Raw genomic sequence first — 23,619 nt, forward strand, 5'->3', positions numbered from 1 at the left:
TTACGTGGAAAACCCCTAAAAATTATTAGGGTAAAAACCACGGGCAAGATGAAAAAAATTTCCACTATAATATTTTGTGGTGTACAACTCACTCACTGTGTTTCCAAAGAGAACACACACTCTCTTAATACAGGAGAACAAACACCTCACAAATATTATAGAACTAAGCACTCAAATGCTTATAAGATGAGAGAAAACTCGAAGAAGGGATAATTTCAGAATGAAGGGGGGAGCTCTATTTATAGAGCCCCTGGACCGTGTGAACACGCGTTATAAACGCGCATTTCCGTCCAACTTCCTTACGCGTCAAATATGCAACCTCCACGTTTTTATTTAATGAATTTCATTGGTCCCCCCTTCCTTTGACTTTTCATACCGACAAGACGGGTCAACCCTACCGATATTCACAATAAAAAGTAATACTCTTAACATAAAAATTAATATTTTTTCATGGATGACCCAAAGAAGATATTCGTCTCACAAAATACGACATGTGAGACCGTCTCACACAAGTTTTTACCTATTTTCAGTTACAATGTAAATTTGAAATGACTAAACTATCTTATATGTATCTTTAAAAATAAAATATGACTATAATTTTGTCATTTCAAATGTATTTTTTAACCTAATTTGTAACTGTGATATACCATTTTCCATAATAAAATAGACAAATTGATTGAAGTCTCCTTCCAGAACTCTTTCTATATATCAAATAGCTTAGCTTCCATTCTACGGAACATTTTATCAATATCTCCAAATATCAAAAGAGAAAAGACAATAAAGAAATGAAGATTCAATGCGATGAATGTGGGAAGGAAGCATATGTCTTCTGCACTGCGGATGAGGCAGCCCTTTGCCAAAACTGCGATAGTCGAATCCATAACGCCAACAAAATCGCTCGCAAACATCCCCGTTTCTCCCTTCAACACCCTCTATGCAAAGAATCCCCGAGCTGCGACGTTTGCCAGGTGACAAAACATCCCATCATTAGTAAATTCTTTACGAAATAAAGGTGAAACTTACAATTTTTTCGACGAATTTTCGAAAGAATCATATGTTATATACCCCATGTATTATCACAAAGGAAAGGAGGGCGTTGCTGTTTTGCCAAGAAGACAGGGCTTTACTTTGTAAAGAGTGTGATGTTCCAGTACACAGAGCCAATGAACACACCAGCAAGCACAACAGGTTTCTTCTCACCGGAGTCCAGATTTCCCCGGCCACCAATTCCGAGCATCAAGTTCCAACACCCCCCACCAAATTTAGATCAGAAACAGAAATCAAGAATTCCGTGACCACGGACATGAGTTTCCAGTCGAATTCGGTTTCAAATAATTCGGAACAAAGATCCATTTTTTACGAGAGTCAGCTTGTTGGCCATCAGGGTTCATCTTCAACCAGCAGCATATCAGAGTATTTAATGGAGAGTTTACCTGGTTGGCATGTTGAGGATTTGCCCGATCCTTCACCATTTTGGTTACTGTAAAGATTTGCGGAAGGTTGCCTTTAAATTTACTACAATATCAGCATTGATATGCCGGTCTAGGATAAATATGAGTCCCATGATTTTTAGTGATATTTTGGAGTTTTTTCCATGAAAAGTGTGGCGCCATAAAATTCTATCTCAGGACTTCATTGGTAATTAAATGTATTCTGCCGTCTCTTTCGGCGGACAAATGAATAAATTTGGTGAAATCAAGAATCTCCTTTCATTCTTTCCCTTTTGTTATTCCCTAAATTTCCTATGAATTCAAATGGGTTAAATCAAATTTATCTGTATAATATTTTGAGTGAGTCTTATTTGAGACCGTCTCACGTATCATAATCCGTGAGACGGATCAACCCTACCCATATTTACAATAATAAGTAATACTCTTAGCATGAAAGTAATACTTTTCATGGGTGATCCAAATAAGATATTCATCTCACAAATACGAACCGTGAGACCGTCTCACACAAATTTTTGCCTAATATTTTAGTGATCCCGATATATTTGATAAATTTAATTGATTGCTTTAATGTCACCAGCTAAAAGAGCAGGTTCTTATGTCTCCTGAATATGGAAAACGCACACAGATGCGAAATATATACAACTTCAGACTAAAATATTCATTTCTCTCTATATTTATCATCAATGTAGACCTCGGGAATAAACCACACGTGGGTATTAGCTCATTGGTGTACTGAATGATCAATTATATATGGATGATACAGTGTTATACTATTTTAATAGTTTATAAAATTTGAGTCAAACATTAAATGAAATACTATGTATCATTTAATGTCTCATCATTTTTATAAAACGATGAAAATATAATAGCATGAGACTTTTCCCTATCAAAGTTTAAATGATGATATGTTTGAATTTTTTTTTTATAAAATGAGAAACTGTGAAAAAATATCTTGATATATATTTGAATGATATCGTTTTCATAAATATGGATGAGGATTATATAAGAAATATATGTTGTAGTATTGTACTTAGATTATTGATGCTTAACTAAGACAATTTAAAATATGAAATACCAAAAATATTACGGAAATTTTTTAAAAATTATTTTGATGGAACAAAATTTTTTAAAAATAATTTCTCAATGCAAGTGTATTTGAGTATTTTAAAATACACTTGAGAGATTTAGTTCTTTTAAAAATATATTTAACCAATGTAATTTTTCTAACTACCCCACAAATATCGAACCATGTAAAAAATAGATGACAAAAATACGCAAGGCTCGAAAGTGATTTTGAGAGTGTTTGATCGAGCTTATAAGCTCTCTCTTAGACAACTTAGGATGTTTGAGAGCCTGTAAACTTTGAAATTTTATTTGATATATGATATCTCATAAGAGCCCGGGTCATGGATGATCCGGAATATCAAATGGATTCTCAAATCCGAGTGAGTCTACAGATGGATTCTTCTGTAGTCGGGCAGGTGCAAGTCCATGCTCTACTCTCCGGGCAGTCATATGCACGGGCTCTTGTATAAATCTCCCGGGAGGCATTCTACCCGAGCACCTCGATAACAGTGCCGCACTCGAGTAGTTCAGAAGATAAGATCTTGTCTCGAGAAACATGCCTGACAGAATCCTATTGATGTGACACGATGAGAAAATAAGGTGGCTTGACAGGAAGTCAACATCAAATGCTATAAATGGTAGGTGTACGCGTAAATCGAGGTAATCCTTGATTTTCCTTCCTATAAATAATAGGTATGCATATCATTTAGGGGGGCCCTGAATCTTTGAACTCCCAAGCACACATATATTCTCACATATATAGCTTGTGTTATTTGTCTTCAACCTGCTGACTTAAACATCAGAGTGGTCACGTCAGACACCCGTCCGACGCTAATTCACGAGTTCATCTCCTTGTCTGCAGGTCACAGTTGAAGCTATAGCTCACAGATCCATCTATTGTGCTCATTTTCATGAACAACATTATTGATAGCAGATCCGGTGGAGCACCCGACCCGGCTCACCCATTTCGCCAGGATCACATCAATATATATATTTTTTTTAAAAAAAATTAGCTTATAAACTATAAAATAATTAGTTTGACAACTTATAAGTTATTTATTTTAAAAAAAAATTGGATACTCTAATTTTTTTAAGATATTATTTGAGTAAGTCTCATGTGAGACCGTCTCACGGGTCATAATCTGTGAGACGGGTCAACCCTACACATATTCACAATAAAAAATAATACTCTCAGCATAAAAAGTAATACTTTTTAATGGGTGACCCAAATAAGAGATCCGTCTCACAAATACGACCCGTGAGACCGTCTCACACAAGTTTTTGCCTTATTTTAATGTGTTTTAAAAATCAAACTGTCCTTATATATTTTATGACATTTCAAACATACTCTCGTCTACATATGCAAGGTTTGAAAGTGATTTTGAGAGTGTTTGATCGAGCTTATAAGCTTTCTCTTAAACAACTTAGGATGTTTTAGAGCTTATAAACTTTATTTGATATATTTTTTTTATAAAAAAAAATATCACCTTATAAATTATAAAATAATCATTTTGACAATTTGTAAGTCATTTTTCAAAAAAAAAATTGGATTCTCTAATTTTTTTAAGATATTATTTTAATATGTTTTAAAGATCAAATTGTCCTTATATATTTTATAACATTTCAAATATACTCTCGTCTACATATTATATAACTTGATTAATAACTAATAATAATTATTAATATTATCTTTATAATTTTTTAATATAATCTATTATAATTAGCATAATTATGATTACTATTAATATTTTTTAACAACAATAATTATTAATTAACATATATACGTGATTATTAACATTATTTTTATATTATATTACTAAATACTTTAAACTTCATTATATTATTTTATTCAAAAAGTTTAATAGCTTATTTTAAAATAAGATCATAAAACTTATAAGGGCATCTCCAACCCAAGTTTGCTGCTTGGGCTTCTCCAATGGTGCTGCGCTATTTGCAGCACCATTCTTCTCTGGGCCACATTTGGCGCACCCAAATGTGGCGCAGTTGTTTTCTTGTTTTTTTTATTTTTTTTTTGTTTTTTTAATTATAAATATTTATATTAATATGTATAAATATTTTTTATATAATAATTTGATATTATTATATTAATTAATAATTAGATATATTTAAATAATAGTATAATATTTATTATATTATTTTAATAATTAGATAATATTTATTATATAATTTAAATAATTAAATATAAAATCATAAAAATTAAAATATTTAATTATATAAATTTACAAAGTATTTTATAATAATTTTATAATTAAATGTCAAACACGCAAATTTATTGAATAATATTTAAACATTCAAGTACACAATTAAAATAAAAACACGAATTCAGATAATTTAAATGCAAATATAAATAAAATAAAAAAGAATATTATCATAATATTCTTTTTTAGAGTAAGATTTTAAGTAGATGGGTTGGAGATGAATATTGTATTTGGTGCAGAAACTGCACTATTTTAGAGTAGAGTTGCTTTAAAATAGAGTTTTGGGTTGGAGATGGCCTAATATCATAAAAAAAACTTGTAAACCATGTGAATTTATAAGTTATTTTAAATTAGTTTAATCAAACATTATCTTTGTGATTAATCTGGATATTGGACAACGTAATAGTATACAAAAACAAAGAACAGTAAGTCGAAGCAAGGATGAATCATTTGTCCGCAAGACGAAATTGTCCGTATAACAATTTACATTGGCGAAAAACGTCTCTAAGATATAACGACGTTGAATCAAAAGAACGCAGCACGACGACTTTTGATAACAGCGAACGAAATATGAAAAACTTTCAAGCCTTGTAAACGAGAAGAGAATGCAGCAAAGATGCGAGAGAAAAAAAAAGTGCGATCAATGTAGATTGATGGATTATTTGTAGTAGTCCACCAGCTGCGTAGAAGGAGCACAACTTTCTGTGAAAGGCCAATGGACGCACTGGATCAAATGCACTATTCTGGACGGGCGCACTGTTCTGGACATAGACAGATTCGTTCTTTGGTACAAACCGAACGTTTATGTGATAGGCTACATGACATAATGTTTCCGAATGGGTGCAGTCTTTATTTCGAAAATAAAATAAAAAATCTTTTTTCAAATAATTTGTCTAAAAAGATTAATATGGTGACTAGACCACACCAAACCAGGCCGAGCCGGTCGGCCGTGTGCGTGTATGTTTCAACGAGACTCAGCCTATCAGCGTCTTCCCCTTTCTAAAATCTCTGGTACCCATTGAGCGCAAACTCTTAGTTCAAACTTGGAGCTAACAAGGAAGACTCTTCTAACACGTTTTCCAATGTGGGACAGCTCCACTTCCTCTCATTCAATGCTAATCATTATTCAACAATCTTAAGTGAAAAACATGTTAAAAAGACCCATAAACCTCATGCATATCAACAAATTTTTTGAGCATCTGAAAACCCAATTATATGTAAATTTGCAAGGCTGACAACACCAATAATCTAATTAATCAATTTACCTAGCTGAACATTTCCAGCAAGTGAAAAACCATTTAGGCCATCATTATATACAAATTATGATTAATTTGTATATTAATTGTGTAATCAGCAGTTTGAGCACAACCTATAAATCACAATTTTTTTTGGTAAAATCTTACCAATAATCTCCACATGAGCAATGTCCATTCTTGAAATGGTGAAACCTGCTAGCATCCCGGGCAATGATTTCTCGGTTTTTGACGATAGATATGTACTTCGTAACAACATGACAGTCATTGCGCACCCGTATATTCTTCATTATCCTAATAACAACGCCATCTGTTGTGCTCATTAGAGCGAAAGCCAGAGCTAGTTTTTCACTGCGATGCCCCAAATTATATTCATTTTCCTCCATATCCATGTCGTGGAGAACGACGCCTGAGTCAGGTACATATCCGTGTAGTATGACTTCATCTGTTACTTTGGTTCAAGTACAATTCAATCCCTTCTGATTGCGGATGGGATTTATCACCCGTTGAGAAATGATGAACCCGATTCTTCATTTCAAACCAGCTTATCTCAGGTTCTTTCTTGACCATTCTTTCCCTCATTGTTTTCCTAACCTCTGACACGTCCAGCCATCTTTTAGCAGAGGCTTGGGTATTTGCAAGGAGCACATATGACGTGGAATCTTTAGGATCGATTTTCAAAATTTCCTCGCATATTCTTTCAGCCATGTCTGGGTTTCTGTGAACTTTGCAAGCTGATAGCAAGGTTTTTCAGATGACAACATCAGGCTTTAGTCTTTACAGGCATGGATCGGATAAAAGCTTCTGCTTCCTCCAAAGGGCCCACTCTCCCCAGGAGATCAACTATTTAGATATGGTGTTTAACTTGAAGCTTCAGTCTATACTTTTGCACTAAGACTTGTCAAATTAGGCCAGGTCCGTTGGGCCGGCCCACCCCGCTATAAAAATTGAGCGGATTTGATTGATAAAATAGCATACCGTTTGGAGGCGGGCCTAAACGGGGCGGCCATGGTAGAATTTTATATTTTTAAGTTTTATATAAAAATTGAAATAAGTCTCATGTGCCTCCATCACTATTTTATCTTATTCCTTCTTTATTTTTCTCCGGTAAAATCTGAATCTGTGCTAATGTAGAAGATCAAGATTAAATGAAATTTAATGAAAATTGACTTTATAGTATTTGTTTAATTTCTTTATGTTTGGTTTAACCACTTTATCTTTTATGGATTATGTTGTATGCTTTCTCAATTTCTTATTTCAATGTTTTTAAGTATTTTATGAAATTATTTGACTGAGATATATTTTTCTTCTATGTTTACTGTGATACTGTATAGTATTTTTTTCTTAAAAAAATATGTAGGTCGGCGCCTAACTCGCGGCCCAAGGTAAGTTAGGCTGGTTTGGCAATTTAGAGGCCCGCACCCGCCATTAATGAACTTCTCAAGATAATTGTAAAAAGTGTGTTTTAGAATTCATTGGTCGGTAAAGCTGCCAGATAAATGAGAAGGCACCATTTTCAACTTACATCATCGTTTGCAGTATAATCTCGTGATATTGATTTGAGACACTGCACAAATAGGCAAAATAAAATGTGGTTCTGAAAAATGCCAGCCTCATTTATCTATCTGTCTTCAATTGAAAATGTGTGCGATTTAATGTGTTTTATCATTGGATTTCTTTAGTTAGTTTTAGACAGTCTGTTTTTCTAGTTCATGTTGAGGATTAGGTAAAAGACAAAAGACAAAAGACAAATACTTGTGTGAGACGGTCTCACGGGTCATATTTGTGAAACGGGTCTTTTATTTGGGTCATCCATGAAAAAATATTATTTTTTATTGTGAACATGGGTAGGGTTGACCTGTCTCACAGATTAAGATCCGTGAGACGGTCTCACATGATACCCACTCAAGACAAAATATACCTCTGCCATGGATTAAATTACTGTTTTCGTTTTTACTTTGTGAGATGAGATGTTTTTTATGTGACATTTTGATTGGTATCATGGGATTTGTCACTAAGTTCTTTCAGTTAACACTTAAAGTTGAATCGAAATTTAGTTTGCTTTCATATATTTGGTGTTAAAAGGGATGAAAAAAATAATAATTTGCATTGATTGTTCAACATTATGTATGCTCAAAATACATGGTACCTGTCCGGGAGAATTAGATGATGTGCTGAAGCAGTTGGAGGTAACAACTGGTTCAGTAATCGTTGGGCAGATCGGTAGAACCGTGATTCTTTACAGGCCAAGCCTTGCTAAGCTAAAGGCAGAAGAGAAGAAGAAACAGGTTCAAAGGGTTTATTTGAAAAGGCAACCGATGTCAGAACAATCTCCAAAGGTAAGCCTTTTATGAACTCATTTTACATATTTGATGGGACTCTCAAAGTTTCTTTCGTGTGGTCTCGATTTTTATGACATGGGTGTACCCAGCAGACCAACAAGACTTCGGTCCAAATATATAATGTTTCAAATTTAACACTGAACTGAAATGCAAAGTGAAAGACTAAGGCCAAAGACAGGACCAGGACAAGAGATTTCATTTGCTGGTGGTCGGCGAGGAAGTAGCAGATTTTGAGCTGCCGTGCCTTTTTCCCAATGTGACGGCCCAGTGGATTGCATATCATGCAAAGCCATCAGACCCAACTTGAGGATGATAGTGAAGTTTTGGAGTTCATGCTTGTTTGGGAGGTTTAAGGTCTCCACTATTTGGGTCGGATTCTAGTGAATGACTGAACAATATATAACCTTCCAATGTGGAGGGATTGCACGATGAAAGCATGCTATGCTGCAACTCACTAGTGTATGTGCTAAAATGCGGACTACAATTTTTTTGTGGATGAAATGCCTGTAGGCGGCCCTGTACGATAGTGTTACCTGAAGTTTAGATACACTGAAACGGGAAATAAACGTACAATGTGTTTGGATGCATAGGGTTTGTTTCAACCGCCGCCTGCACGGGCAATGAACGGCCCAGATCACTCCACATGAGTGATCCGGGCCCATCTCCATATAAAAAAATATATATATATTGATTCGGAAAAATCCGAGCAGTTGACTGCCCGCAGGGGTAGGGTCGAGTGAACCGATGCAGAGTGCTTTGACACGGAAGCGGTTCTGATGGTATTTGGGTAATGTTTTTTTTTAAAAAAAAACAAGCATTTGAAGAAGGGAAGTAGAGAATGTGACTACAGATTTTTACGTTGTTTTTTTAAAAATATATAATAAAACGATTTCTTGGTTTTTCGCTATTCTATCTATTTACGCATTAAATTGTTTTTGTTTAAATAAAAATAAAACATCTGCGGTTCTCTTTTAATAAAGTATTTTAAAAGGTCAGATGTTTTAGAACTGACTGGTATTATTGTTCTAACACACACCCGAACGTATGCGATGCATGTGCGTGACATGTCAGCCCATTTTTTTATTTCTTGAGGCTCCGCAACTAGTCCAACTGGCCTAAACAGCAAAGACAAGAAAACAATGCCCGTATTGATTTCAAATCACATTGGACTATCTTAATGACAAAATTAAGACTTCTTGTAACAAGATGATAGTTGTAAAATTATGAGTTGTAAAATAAGAGTTTGTTGGAGGTAAGATTTTGCGAAATTACGTTTGCCGTCAACTTGTATTTTTTTAGTTAGAAAGTAATATTAGAAGGAATACCACAGTTGTTACTCTAACGAGATCAAGGCGGCCGCCTAGACGTTAAGTGTAGGCCGACCGCACAGAAAAAGTGCCAGTTGCCGTTGGTCAGCTTAGGCGGCCTTAGGGTAGTAGAGTCGCATGATGAAGAAATGTTACAGAACTCCGGCTGTAGGCATGATGCTCGAGGCATGATGAAGGAAGAAATTATATTGATGGAAGATCTAGGGTTAGAACGTAATAATATACAAGCATTTGTGGGCCAGTTAATGGGCTACAAAGGAGCTAAATCCCCAACTAAAACAAATGAAGATTTAAAAGAATGGACAATTTATTCCATGGAATACCAATTAGTTCTAACACATGTTTGTCTACTCAAATGAAGAAAACACAGAAATCATGAATTCGCATACCACAAGCCTACGCGGCCTAGGAGGTGGTCTGACGCCCGATTAATACCTAGAAAATTTTAGAACCTTGGACGAAAGTATGAAACAGGAGGGAAGAAAAATTTGAAATCATGCATTCATATTTATAAAACAAAAGGAGAAAGGTTCTCAAGCTATGTTTGCTTAAAGCTCTAACCACGGGAGCAATAATACAATTATAAAAGCAAACGGGAAATGGGTAGTGTATAGCACAAAGGAAGCTGGCGCAAATGCGTTTGCTTATCAAGGATAAAAGAAAACAAAAAGTTGTACTTGAATATTCGACTCTCCACCATAATAAGTTCAGAAAACTTCCGCTATCTTACTTGCAAGAACACGCTCTCGTCTTTCAATGTATCCAAATGGAAACCAACCTGCTTTTCCTTTGCATTCCCCTTCGGCCCAGCCATTACTTGATACCTTGAATAGAAAAAAGAATCACTTATTGTTTCATCTGCTATATTTCGTAAGAACTTGTCAAATAAAAAAATTCATCCTCGAGGAAATGCAGAAATAAGCGTGAAAACTTCAAAGTTAAATAAAGAGTTTCGAGGGAAGGACAAACAGAGAAAGCTGCGAGAACAATAGCAAAGTATTGAATAATGGTCCAAAAAATGCTTCCGGTTTTAAGCAACAGGAGACGACTATTATTTGTATTCTTTAATTGCACTTATAAATTGATGTGATCTATGCCCCCCAACCACAAACTTGCACATACTTCAAACAAAGGATTGAACATGTTTACAATTTTTTATGATTAACTGGAAGGCATCCAGCTAGTTCGATTTATTTTTTTGTGCAAATCATTGTTTCTTCCTGTATCTAAATGAAGAAAGACAACATTCATTGTCGATTGGAAAACAATCATGCAGCTTCTGAAATTTTAGATTCTCTCTTCTAAAAAAAAGAAAGAAATATTACCTCTGAATGGATGGATATTGATAAACATTTGGAATCACGTGCTTTTATTCAAGACTTGGAACACAATACACAGCTTCATAACAATATTAAAACAATCAACGGAGATGGTTGATTTCGTATAAAACCATAACAAAACATTCAACTAAAACAAAGCTTGAAGGTAATCAATCAGCCTTTAACATGACCCACGACTTTCCAATGAGTGCACAAGCTTAAGGTGGATGTAGCTAAATATAATTTATTTTCTGGTCACAAAACCATGTCCTCCACACGAACCTCAGCCTAAAATAACTATCATAACTTCAGTATCAACCATCAGTCCATCACCTACAGATATTTATTAACGCATGCCTTGTACTGTTGTCATGTATTTGCATGTAGGTAACATGTTACGTTGTGAGTACAGAAAAATTTCAGTCTCCTTGCTTAAACATGATGGCAATCGATTATAACTCAATCAAGGATAAGCAAACCTTCCGCACGACGATATAATCTCCAACTGACAAATTAAGCTCCACATTAGATTCAGCTTGATAAGAGTACATAACCTGTCGTAGAAGCATTGGAAAATGGACATGATTTATCAACTACCATCAAGTCTCCTGTCATTATACTTTCATACCTTGCACATCAACATAAGAAGAGACTTACTTCCCCAAGAAAGTATCCCATGCCATCACTTAATCCATTATGTGCAGGCGAAGTACTCGCACCATTTACTTCTTCATAAGATGGAGGAGCAGGCGTACTATCCATGCTTGGAGAAGGTGCACCTTCAATTCTTTGGCGCTCTGACATCATCTAAAAAAACCAGAAATGCATAATGTTCCAGATTCTACTTAAAAATCACACAACAGGCTACCCTTTTCCTTCTCCATAACAGATAAAACTGACCTACCTCGCCTTCTAATTGATCCAGTATTTGAAGAACAAGCTGATGGTAAGAACGTTCTGCTTCAACCTAGAATACAGAAGCAAAACAATATAGGGACAACTGACAAGACTGGTAGTGAAACTTTAACTCAGTTAGTTGAGAAATCAGAAATCATTACCATGGCTATTAGTCTTTGAAGTGTCAATCTTTGTTGCTGAGATTCCACAGCAGCCATTGTTGCAGCTGCTTCTTTCCCCAATGTGGCCACATTCGACTTCAGCTCTTGCAGTTTAATTTCAGCTCCTTCAAGTTTCAATAGCATATCAGGATGGGCAGTTCCTTCTCTGACTCTGGCTTGTTTTTTGGCAACATCAACAGCCTATCTAGGTTAAAAGAACATAGAACCTCTAGTGAGAGGCAGTTTAAATCAAATAAAATACAACTTAAATAAAAGGAGATAATTCACAGTTTACATAATAAATGGATAAATATCACGAAAAATATTCATAATTGATGCTAGAAGCCAAAATATTGTTGACAACAGAAACATAAAAGGTGAAAATAAATTTGTATAACCTCCACACAGAACAGCATAATCACATTAAAGTACCTGAGCTTCTGCCTCTTGCCGCATTCTATCGTATCTCTGAGCAAGATGGCGAGCATCTTCCAGTGGAGCTCCCATTACCATAGCTCTTAATGGTTCAGCCACCTGATAGAAGAATCTAGCCTTTAAAATTTTAAAATATGATGCAAACAATCTAAAAGGAATGCGATATAACACAATTATTAAACCAAAGTCCTAACACCAACAGTAAATATAATATTGTGAATTTGTTATGTTACATAAACATATAACTATATCTATTGTATAGGATCCACCACTAAAACAATGCATCAAGCCATCAACACCAATTTTAGTAGATAATAATTTACCAAAAAATCGTACTCAGACATAAGGAGAAATTTGACATAATCGTGCCGCACAAACTAAAGAAGCGACAAGGGCAGTTGAAAATTGGGGTAATTATTAAACAGGGTATGATGCCGTTTGCAGGAAGTAATGTGCAACTCTGCAAGCAACCTCTAAATATTATCTCCAAAACAAGATTATGGAAAATATTAACTGGAATATAAAAAGTAATGGCACATAATTACAATTAAGCATTCCATTGGAGGTGAGAAAGTCATGATTATGACCTGTGTACCAAAGACTTTTAAGAGATTTCCACGTTCTTTCTCCATTTGAGCACGAGCTCGTGCAAAATTTGATGCAGCTTTTGATAATAAGTCGCCACTGGTACAAGTGTTCTCAACTCCATACTTCCTGCTATCTTCCGACAATTTAGTTCCTAAACAAAACAGGAAAACTGAAGGAATCAACACCTTACACCAACCAACTAATTTAAGTGATAGATTAGTTGGTTCCCCAAGAATCGTAAAACATTCTAGCCATATGAGGTGCATGATTGTGACAAAAAGCATCTCACAGATAGGCATAATTAATATTCAATGTAAGAGTAGCATTCAGGTTATTTAGATGACCTATCTCAACTTGCTTAGACCCGGTAACAATATACCCTTCAACACCACGAACAATGTCTCTTTGAAAATGCTGAAAATGGAAGACAAGAAAAATTAAACAACATAGATTTTTACAAAGGCACAAGTATCTGCTCTATTTCAGGGAATTTACTTCAGAATTCAGAGACACCAGAGATTCCAAAAATAAGAATGAGCCTCTGTGATGCATGTGAGCACCCATGTGCACATACTTGAAGATACACGTTTACTAGATGATATTTGACAGATACAAAAACTGGAAAAGACTTTAACTGAAGAAAAGTAACCTTGGCAGCACGAGTAGATATGTAGAGCCTTTCAAGCTTCTGGTGCTGCAGGAGCTCGGGATCATCAGTTGCAACATTGTCTGAACCTCCATAACCCCCTCCTCCAAATTGCTTAAGGACAGCCTGAAATAAACTCATAAATGAGGCACACATAACAATCTCGCACTCTACCAGAAAAAAAATGCACACTTAGAAGCCAGTGCGAGCTAATGAGTCAACATTCAAACCACAAACACCACACCTACAGTTGTCAAAACTTGATTTTTTCCAAGGAAATGACATTAATGCCAACGAAACAAAACCTGAACCAAAGAGATTACACTTCCAGGTACGTACACTGGACTCCAAATTCTGGAACAAATAAAATAATCAAACTCACACACAAACCGCACAATTCGACACAGCCGATAACTTGTGAAGATCCATGCAACTGAAAGTGATTTCGAATGCAAATCCGTATGTGATACACAGATAAGCTCGTATACATATTGATCTGTGAATAAGGAGAAAAAAATATCACCTGTTGTTGCCTCGCGACCTGTTCTCGGAGCCTGGAGGCTTGTTTTCTAATAGCATCCATCAACGAGTCGATCAATAGCTCTTTGATTCGTATCTACATATGCGTGTGCTTGAACAAAACAAATCTGTATTGGAATTTTCGATTCGAAAGAGAATGGAGGAGAGTAGGGATGCGATTGAATGATGAATGGCAACTCCGAACGGAACCTTTCCTCTGTGGATGGAATGATTTGATCGGCGATTTTTAATTTTTTTTTCTTTTTTAAAAGTTTTAAGTCCTTTTTAATCAACGTAAAAAACAAATTTTAAAAAATTTATAATTGAAACTCGGCGCCTTGAAAAGTTAAATGGGGGCCCCCCCTCCTTTTAATTTCTGTTTTACATTTCTTAAATTATATATTTTTTAAAATTCTTAATAAAATATATAAGACTGCATTCTTTTTAAATGCATAGGTGACGTTTGGTTGGGGTGATTGGGTAGGATAGATAATTTTATCCTATTCTATCCGGCGTTTGGTTGGGGTGATTATTTAACCAAGTCAATCCCTCCTATGAATGATTAGGTTATATTAGGTAGGTTAAAATAATACCTCCTCACCCCTAGGATTATTTATCCCACTCTTAATACCTTCAATTTTTCCAATTTTACCCTTCTCCTAAATTCAAACTCACCACCACTTCCCGCCTAAAATCAAACTTACCACCACTTCCCGCCACCGACTGCCGCCTCCACAACCGCCGCCGGCCGACCACCGGTCGACCGTCGACGGACCGCCAACCGCGGCTGAGTCACCGGCCGACAGGTGTTTAGCGACGGTTTGTAAAAAACCGTCGCAAATAGCGACGGTTGTTTTTCAAACGGTCGCTAAATGTCAAATTTTTTAGTAAATAAAATAATTCAAAACAGATCGGCGACGGTTTCTCAAAACCGTCGCTAATAGCGACGGTTGTTAAAATCCGTCGCTAATTTTCCGGATTTCATCCAGAAAATCAAAATTATCCTACACTTGAAAAGTTTACCAAACATAATATTATTTTACACCATATATTACAATCCTACCAAAATCATTTTCTTTATCATTTACGTACTAATCATTAGTTTATCCTATCCTTCCAACCAAACGCAGCCTTATTATTTTATACACATGATAAATAAACTGATTCAATTATAAATATGAATAAGGAATAAACTAAGAATAAAAAAAATAACAACAAAATTATGTTAAATAAATTAATAATTAAAAAATAATATTTTATTGTCCATTAAAATTTATGTTTTTTTAACATCTCTCTAACTGTATTATTTATCGTAACATCCGCTAACCCAAATAACCGATGTTGCAGCTTGTTTTATCTTTGGAAAAAAGGAGAACACAACATTTGTAAAATGACTAAAAACATGTTCAATAGTGTGAGAAATCTGATGAGATAAATTTGGTAACTTAATCGTATTGATAAATTCATTGTATATTCTTATAGCGATGAAATGATATTGTAAAGATAACATTGAAATATGATATTTTTATCTAATTTAATAATTTAGTATTTAAAAACATAATAATTAAAACATTATTAAAAAATATACAATTACGTATAATAAATTAAAATATAATCATGATTTTTTAAATTTTTTTAAAAGATTAGATGACCATATTAATTTGGCTGTTGTTTTCATTTTATTTTAAAAAAAAAAATTGGACTTTACCCGTGGAGACTTTCCGCACGAAGCCCACCCTGATCATTGCGCATGGATGCTTCGTGTGCTTCTTCCTCTGCCATCGGAGGCCGCTTTCTCGTGCAGCTTCCTCGCCCGTGGGGATGCTATAAGGAAATGGCAAACTTTGCAGTGAGTTATTTGATTTCCTGCAAGGATGGCAAACATTGCAATTGGGTTTTTTTTCCCCATATTTTCCGATTGGCCGATTGTTAAAAATGAAATGATGCATTCATCATTTACTTAAATTATTTAAAAAAAAAAAATAGCCAATAAATATGATTTGGATTCGTCAAACTTTCATATACAATTTTGTTAAATTTTGTTGCTATTTATATTATTTAATTAAAAATAATATAACAATTATACAAATATTACTTTGTTTTTTTTTAAATGAGTAACATAATATATTAAATTTGGTAATCTGCTCACAGGCCGATTCTCAAACGTTATGATATATATTTATGTCTTTTTGTAAGAATATATACATTTAAATACGGAAAATAAATGACAGTAAAGCTAGAGGATTACTATTGAGTGTGAAACTAAGAAGAGATAAACAACTAGATGCTTAAAGCATAACATTGAAAAACATAAATATTTACTAAAATCTGAAAACATTGCAGAGTTTGATTGTCTGAAATTGATTGTATGGATCATTTTCGTCTTATCCTCGTCTTTTTTTTTTTTTTTCAAATTATTCAAGTTGATCGATCACTCCACTTCTGATCGTGGTCGGTGGTAAGGAGATGAACCAATATCATGGGTTCAATCTTTCTTGGGCTGAGCTATATTTATTACTTTCTCGGGCCTACAAAATTCCAAAGCACTTCGGCCAAATTTCTTATCTATGCTTTATTAATTAATTTCAGTTCATTCTCAAATATATCATACGGCCCAAAGTAAAATATTTTCTGGATTAGATTCTTGTACTGGGAGGAGAAAAGGAAAAATCAATGACGCTCATCCTTCAACTTTTCTCTTCTCACTTTCTCTTTATCTTCTTGCCCTAACAATCGATTACTTCCAGGATTTCTCGATGGTTTATTGTTGCACATCCCACGTCTCTGTTCACTCATGTCCCTCCTCCATCCTTGTCGCCACCGGGATCTTTGTAACACCTTTACCCTAAATGCCTACATTAACATATTCTTTGCATGCAATGACAAAACTTAAAAAAACATCATAATCAAGACTATCGCAGTTCAACATCTTAAACAATGAATAAGTCACATACCACAAGTAACACAACTGAAATGCGGAAGTCTTAAACTACTATACAATCATATCGAATAAGATAAATCAAAATTTGAATATCACTCTTGAACATTCCCCTAGAAACACCGTTCTCAACTAGCCACTGTCATGCCCGCATAACCCGTTCAATCTGAGACATCCCCCTTGAGAATATGGTGCCCAGGATTAAAGTCGGGGTGTGAGCAACAAAATCGCCAAACTCAAGACTTATCTTAAATGATAATATGCTCAATATGATATATGTTGCATATATAATATGACAATACAAACTTGCATTAAATGACAAGTAATATGCAACACATAAGAATATGTACTCAGGTATATATCTCAGTCAGTAACTATCCTGGTGATACTAGATGTTTACTTACCACGTTCCTAGACATCAAACATGATAATATTACTAACTTTCCAGACTTACATGCTCTTTCTAGCTAGTATGCTCATAACTTTTCAACATACGTTATAAAGCTTATACTCGATCCCCAAACTATTTGTAATGCTCTCGGATCATACCTTCATATGTCGTCAGTCTTTTGGAGACGATAACTTTGCCGCTCGATACTTGAATTTTCGCCTCCTCGAGGACGTTTTGGAACTTTCCGAGCCTTTGAAAACAAATAGAAATGCCTGGATTCACTAAGATTCAAGAGAGAAACCTATGATTGGTGCTCCTAGAAATGAATCTGTCATGGGCTATTTATAAGCGGAGTTCGGAAGCTCCGAATTGGATTTTGCAATGTGTCATGCTTGTTTTGACATCTCATCGGACAAGTGAGATTGGAAGCTCCGGCCTAGGGTTTGAAAGGTTTGAACTGTCATGTGTCGATGCTCACTGGATGCTTTTCCAATTTTCTGTCCTAGTGGATTCGGAAGGTCCGAACTCACCTTCGGATGGCTCTGAATCAGCCTTCAGACTTTTCCCTTGCCTATCTTTAGAACCCGAGGAGGCCCGACAGATTCATGTGAGGATTTAGGTTTTTCCGATTTCTTGACAGGGAAGGATAGTGTGGATTTTTTAGAAGTGGTAGTGGAAAAATAAACAAGGGGAGAAAAAGCGAAGCATGGCAGATTCCAGGTCTGAGAATCAAAGAACATTAGCACCAGAAATCTAAGAGGTATAATTCGACATGATCGTAGAGAAAAGAAAAATTACAGAGTAAAATGGAGAAAAAATTGGTCGGAAAGAAGGAAGGATGAGAGTTCGCCAGAATCTAAGAAGCAGAAGAGTATAGCGCAAGGATGCAAAAATGTGAAATGAGGTGGAGCAATCAATATTTATAGGCGATAGAAAGTGATCCCAACTGTCGATCTCAAAATAAGCGAACAAACGATATATACATGGGAAATTGCACGGGTAATTGAATAGACATGCTTGGAATTCGAAGCGACATTTGTCTTTTTTGTTTCTAGGGTTTACATCATTCTGACATCATCCCTAGCCCGCCAATTTCAAAAATATCAACTAGTTTCTCGCATGAATCCAATCTGATAACTCGGGACAACGAGTAAGACTTTAGCTCGACTATTCAAAGAGGAAGTGATGATACCTCGGAAAGTAACCGAGTCATGCTATAACTCAAACTAGAGAGGCGTTGGAACCCAGGACATTCTATAACTCAAAGCCAGGATAAGAACCCGCTGGGCACCATCCCCGGAACTTCAAAAACCTGGGAAGATAATCTGACCAGCGTACGCTTGTGTGAGCCCGAGCTCTCAGCCTAGCCTGGGCAGTGTAACAAGACATGAGGAGATCAGGGGTTCTATTTACAGCCTCGCATAGCGATCATGACCCAAGCATTCCGGGACATGGCAATCATGGGCTCGTAGGTATGAGAAGTCATGCTTTGAAATAATTGACATGTCATTTAGCACACACAAGGTTGATGTGACAGTACCAGAGACAATATGTGTGATAAGACCAATGGCAGTATGGGATGTTAGTTGTGACAGTTTCAGAGGACAGTGTATGGGGCAGCCATCAAGCCCTCGGGAGTGGCTAGACACTGAATACAATGTTATCATCGCTTGTACATATATAAATGGCAAAAACTTGTGTGAGACGGTCTCACGAGTTGTATATTACATTTCTATAATATTTTTTAAAACTACAATGTTATCAACCCTAAATATTTTAAAACTATATTAAGATATAAACTTGTACATTACATTTCTATAATATTTTTTAATCAAAAAAATATGGCGTTAAAGAATATTTTTTGGATTTAATGATGGGTGATGCAGGCATTTAATTTTCGCGGCAAAAACTTGTGTAAGACGGTCTCACAGGTCGTATTTGTGAGACGGGTCTCTTATTTGGGTCATCAATGAAAAGTATTACTTTTTATGCTAAAAGTATTATTTTTTATTGTGAATATGAGTAGGGTTGACCTGTCTCACAGATTAGGATCTGTGAGACGGTCTCACATGAGACTCACTCTATATAAATATCCATTTTCTATTAATTGTGAAGCTTTCAATTCAATTTACTATTTTCACAAGCACTCAATATACATTCCCGGCAGTGGCGGAGCCAGGAATCTGGCGCTACCGAACTAGAATTTTAAATTCTAACATCTTTTAATATTTAAAATTGATCTACCCGCGCTAATATCAAATTTATCCAAAATTATACAAAAATTTACATATAATTTTTTTTTAAAAAATTGGACCGCCCGGACTAAAGCCCGGGTACAAGAACACCTACCTCCGCCCCTGATTCCCGGTACTATATTTTCCTTTCCAAACAAATATTTGACTTGCATGAGCGTGTCAGAGTATTCAAGTCGGAAAACTTCCCGGTGTCCCATTAACGTTTTCTGCTCTTTAAAATGTGCATGTTCCTCAAACCGGATATTTTCTGATCTTCAGTGTGCAAGAGAATAATTCATCCAGCCAGGTATAATCACTCTTTAAGCTCACTCGTTTTGCCCTGTCCACATCAGTTGCTATAATAGTATAACTCAGGAACTCCATAACTATATTTCGATTAATTTTTTTAGAAAATAGTTAGTTTTTATTATGAATAATAGTATTTATATTTTTTTATTGTGTTTAGTAGTAGATATTAAAAAAATTTAATTATCTCGATAACTATATTTCGATTATTTTTTTTAGAAAATCATTAGTTTTTATTATAAATTATAGTATTTAATATTTTTTTATTTTGTTTAGTAGTAGATATCAAAAAATTTAATAATCTATGTACCTATGCGTCAATATATATTTTTATTTTATATATAAAGTTTGATGTTCTTAGTTATTCGAATTTGTGGCACCAATTGAATTTTACAAAAATATCGACAATACTATTGTTACATTAATTTGCTAAAAAATAATTAACTTATTTTAGTAAATTTACATTTTATTCATAACTACCAAATCATATCCGCTAAGAATTATTAAAGTATTGAATTCACATATCACTTGTGTTGTGTGCATAGTTTACTGGTTTAAATAATTTAGATAAGAAATTTCTCATCCACAATTATATATATAAAAAAATAAGTATCATATTGTTTATTTTCCCTAAAATTGAAATATCCACAAATTATCTTTTTAAAAAAATATTATTAATATAATTATATCTTTATTATCCTAATAATAATTACAATCTACAATTAAATAATCACAAATCCTAGAAAAAAATAATTGTACAAGCGCAACTATGCTGCTGGTAGATTAACTAACACAAAAGTATGACAATCTCATCCGAAAATAGAGTAGATTTTTTGTGAGACGGTCTCACGAATATTCATTTGTGAGACATGTCAACCCTACCGATATTCACGATAAAAAGTAATACTATTCGTATAAAAAATAATATTTTTTCATGGATGACTCAAATAGTAGATCTGTCTCACAAAATACAACTCGTGAGATCATCTAACACAAATTTTTACCGCGAAAACTAAATGTCTGCATCACCATCATTAAATCCAAAAAATAGTTTTTAACGCCATATTTTTTTAATTAAAAAATTTTATAGAAATATAATATACAAGTTTATATCTTAATATAGTTTTAAAATATTTACCCAAAAGTTGATTTAGATTAAAAAAATATATATATGTGTGTGTGAAATGGCATGACAAATATACAAATCATTTAATGAAATTCGAAATTTTATCTAAATTTTACAATAGTTAAAATTTAAAAATATTAATATTATCTGAATAATCTCATCTTATGATCCAATAGAAATGCATATTTTACTGATTTTGGTAAATTTAATTTCAATTAAAATTAGATAAATAATATAGAAAAAAGAAAATTAGAGGGAAAAGTCCTAAAAGGAAAAGTGAAAAAAATCCCAATAACTAACCACCAGTTTCGCCCACGAACCAGTCTTGAATACCGTGCTCTACCTTTTCTCCATTTTTCAGGTATTTTCACTCCCCATGCATAAATTAACACATTCTCGTCTTCGAAAATTCTTCATCTTTTGGTTGGTTTCTCGATTTTTTTTCCCTTTTTCTTTTCAGTTGTGGGAATTTGAAATTTCAGAATTATGGAATGCATTGAAGCGAGAGCGTTGAAATCCAGTTTCCTCTCGCAAATGGCCATGAAAACGAATTCACAGGTGTTTTACAACGATGATGGATGGTGTTTCGCTGGAATGAACAGTGTCAATTCCGATGATTTCCCCGTTGAAGACCTCCTTAACCTCGATTCTCCTGAAAAGGAGTTTCAGGAGGGGTGTGTTGAAAAAGCTTATGACGAGGTCAAAAGGCTGCCCCAGGAAAGGAATGTTGAAAATTCGGACGTAATTTCCGGTGAATTTCAGAGCCTTTCCGCCGGTGACCTCGTGGTTCCGGTAAACGTTTAGATTTTTATTAATTCCTGTTTAAATTTAGCCTTCGGAAATGGGTGAAAAACTGATAAATGCGTGGATTTTCTGAAATTTGTTGCAGGTTGATGAATTGGAAAACCTTGAGTGGTTATCACAATTCGTGGACGATTCCACTTCAGCGTTCTCTCTGTTGTGCCCAGTCGGGAATTTTTCTGGTAGAAATGGACGGTTCTCCGGGAACCCTCCGCCACTCAACATTTCTACGAAACAGAAACCCCGGTCACCGTGCTTCCCGTTGCCTCTTCCCACGAAACCGAGGAGAAACCGGTGCAGATCAAATGGGCGGCCGTGGTCACTACCGTCGCTGCCGTTGAGCGCCGCCGAGTCTTCTTCAACATCCCTGTCTTCACACGGTTCGTCCACTTTCAACCCCTTGTTTTTCGAAAACCCGGTTCAGAAAACTCACTGGTTTTCACCTCGGGAAAAAACTCCGGCGAAGAATCAAAAGAGAAAACCGGAACCCGACGGCGTCGTAATATCCGGACGGCGTTGTTCGCATTGTCAGGTGCAAAAGACCCCGCAGTGGCGAGCTGGACCGCTGGGCCCCAAAACATTGTGCAATGCTTGTGGCGTCCGGTTCAAATCCGGTCGGCTATTTCCCGAGTATAGACCGGCTTGCAGCCCCAGTTTCTCACAGGAAATTCACTCCAATAGTCACCGGAGAGTTTTAGAAATGCGGCGGAGGAAGGAGAATGTGGTTAAACCGGATCTGTTGGTTCAGAATTTCTAAGAGTAGGCTAGGCGTAATTTGACCGGTCTTTGAAAAAACCGACGGCGGTGGGAATTACCGGTTTTTGTGGCCGAATGTAGGGTGGTAAATTAGAGAGATTATAGGGTGATAGGAGGTAAGAGTTAATCATGGACATGGATTTTGTATAATCAATTCATTTGCAGGTTCCTAATTTAATCTTAAGTACAATGATTATGAATTTTAAAAAATTATAAAATTAAATTAATGATTAAATTTATGACAACTTAATAATTTTATGCACTCATAATACCATTTCAACTTTGCTTTTAAATCATTTTAAAATTCCAATTTTCGAATTTGAACTTATATGAGACGGTCTCATGAGTCGTATTTTGTGAGATTAATCTTTTATTTGGGCCGTCAATGAATAAATATTACTTTTTATGCTAAGAATATTACAGTAGGGTTTACCAGTCTCACAAGAGACCTACTCATAAGGATATTATCCATAGAAAAACGAGAATCTCCCATTTAATATATTTTATATTAAAAATATATATTTTTAATTTTCACAATCAAATGGATGTAATTGATTTTTAAATTGATAAGAGTAAACTTGTTACTTTTAATTACATACTTTAATGAATGAAATTATAATATATTTTTTAAAAAGAAAAGATTGAGATGAAATGGGCCCATTTGGTTAGGTGTGGTAGGAGCCCATAGTTGTTGAGTGCTCTTTTATCAATACCGCTGCTGCCTTTGAAATGTCTAATTCCAATCTACCTATCCATTTCTATTTAATAATTATTAATGACGATAATTCTAATAAACACAAAAACTCATATGAGGTTATATTATAAATTAATTTTTGTGAAACGA

At 34.9% G+C, this 23,619-nt stretch overlaps 3 protein-coding genes across 4 annotated transcripts; 2 read left to right on the forward strand and 1 right to left on the reverse strand.

Moving 5' to 3' along the window:
• The first annotated feature begins 708 nt into the window (after nt 1-708).
• Nucleotides 709-1,699, forward strand: LOC140828339 (B-box zinc finger protein 20-like). Its single transcript, XM_073191328.1, has 2 exons — nt 709-968; nt 1,085-1,699. Exons 1-2 carry the CDS (start codon nt 786-788, stop codon nt 1,484-1,486), a joined length of 585 nt encoding a protein of 194 aa, XP_073047429.1. The 5' UTR covers nt 709-785; the 3' UTR covers nt 1,487-1,699.
• Nucleotides 1,700-10,124: 8,425 nt separating this feature from the next.
• LOC140827017 (SH3 domain-containing protein 2-like) lies at nt 10,125-14,490 on the reverse strand. Its single transcript, XM_073189590.1, has 10 exons — nt 14,228-14,490; nt 13,708-13,830; nt 13,403-13,472; nt 13,058-13,209; nt 12,468-12,569; nt 12,036-12,236; nt 11,882-11,944; nt 11,635-11,784; nt 11,457-11,531; nt 10,125-10,482 (listed from the first exon to the last, which is right to left on the reverse strand). Exons 1-10 carry the CDS (start codon nt 14,285-14,287, stop codon nt 10,366-10,368), a joined length of 1,113 nt encoding a protein of 370 aa, XP_073045691.1. The 5' UTR covers nt 14,288-14,490; the 3' UTR covers nt 10,125-10,365.
• Nucleotides 14,491-21,456: 6,966 nt separating this feature from the next.
• On the forward strand, nt 21,457-22,948 carry LOC140828341 (GATA transcription factor 5-like). 2 transcript variants are annotated; one of them, XM_073191329.1, is made up of 3 exons: nt 21,457-21,579; nt 21,679-22,010; nt 22,108-22,948. In XM_073191329.1, exons 2-3 carry the CDS (start codon nt 21,705-21,707, stop codon nt 22,774-22,776), a joined length of 975 nt encoding a protein of 324 aa, XP_073047430.1. In that variant the 5' UTR covers nt 21,457-21,579; nt 21,679-21,704; the 3' UTR covers nt 22,777-22,948. The 2 variants fall into 2 exon arrangements, with proteins under 2 accessions (XP_073047430.1, XP_073047431.1); XM_073191330.1 differs by having other exon boundaries at nt 21,491-21,579; nt 21,701-22,010.
• The last annotated feature ends 671 nt before the right edge of the window (nt 22,949-23,619 follow it).

The sequence above is a fragment of the Primulina eburnea genome, chromosome 3, assembly GCF_022965805.1.
Source record: "Primulina eburnea isolate SZY01 chromosome 3, ASM2296580v1, whole genome shotgun sequence".
In the NCBI taxonomy this organism is placed as follows: Eukaryota; Viridiplantae; Streptophyta; class Magnoliopsida; order Lamiales; family Gesneriaceae; genus Primulina; species Primulina eburnea.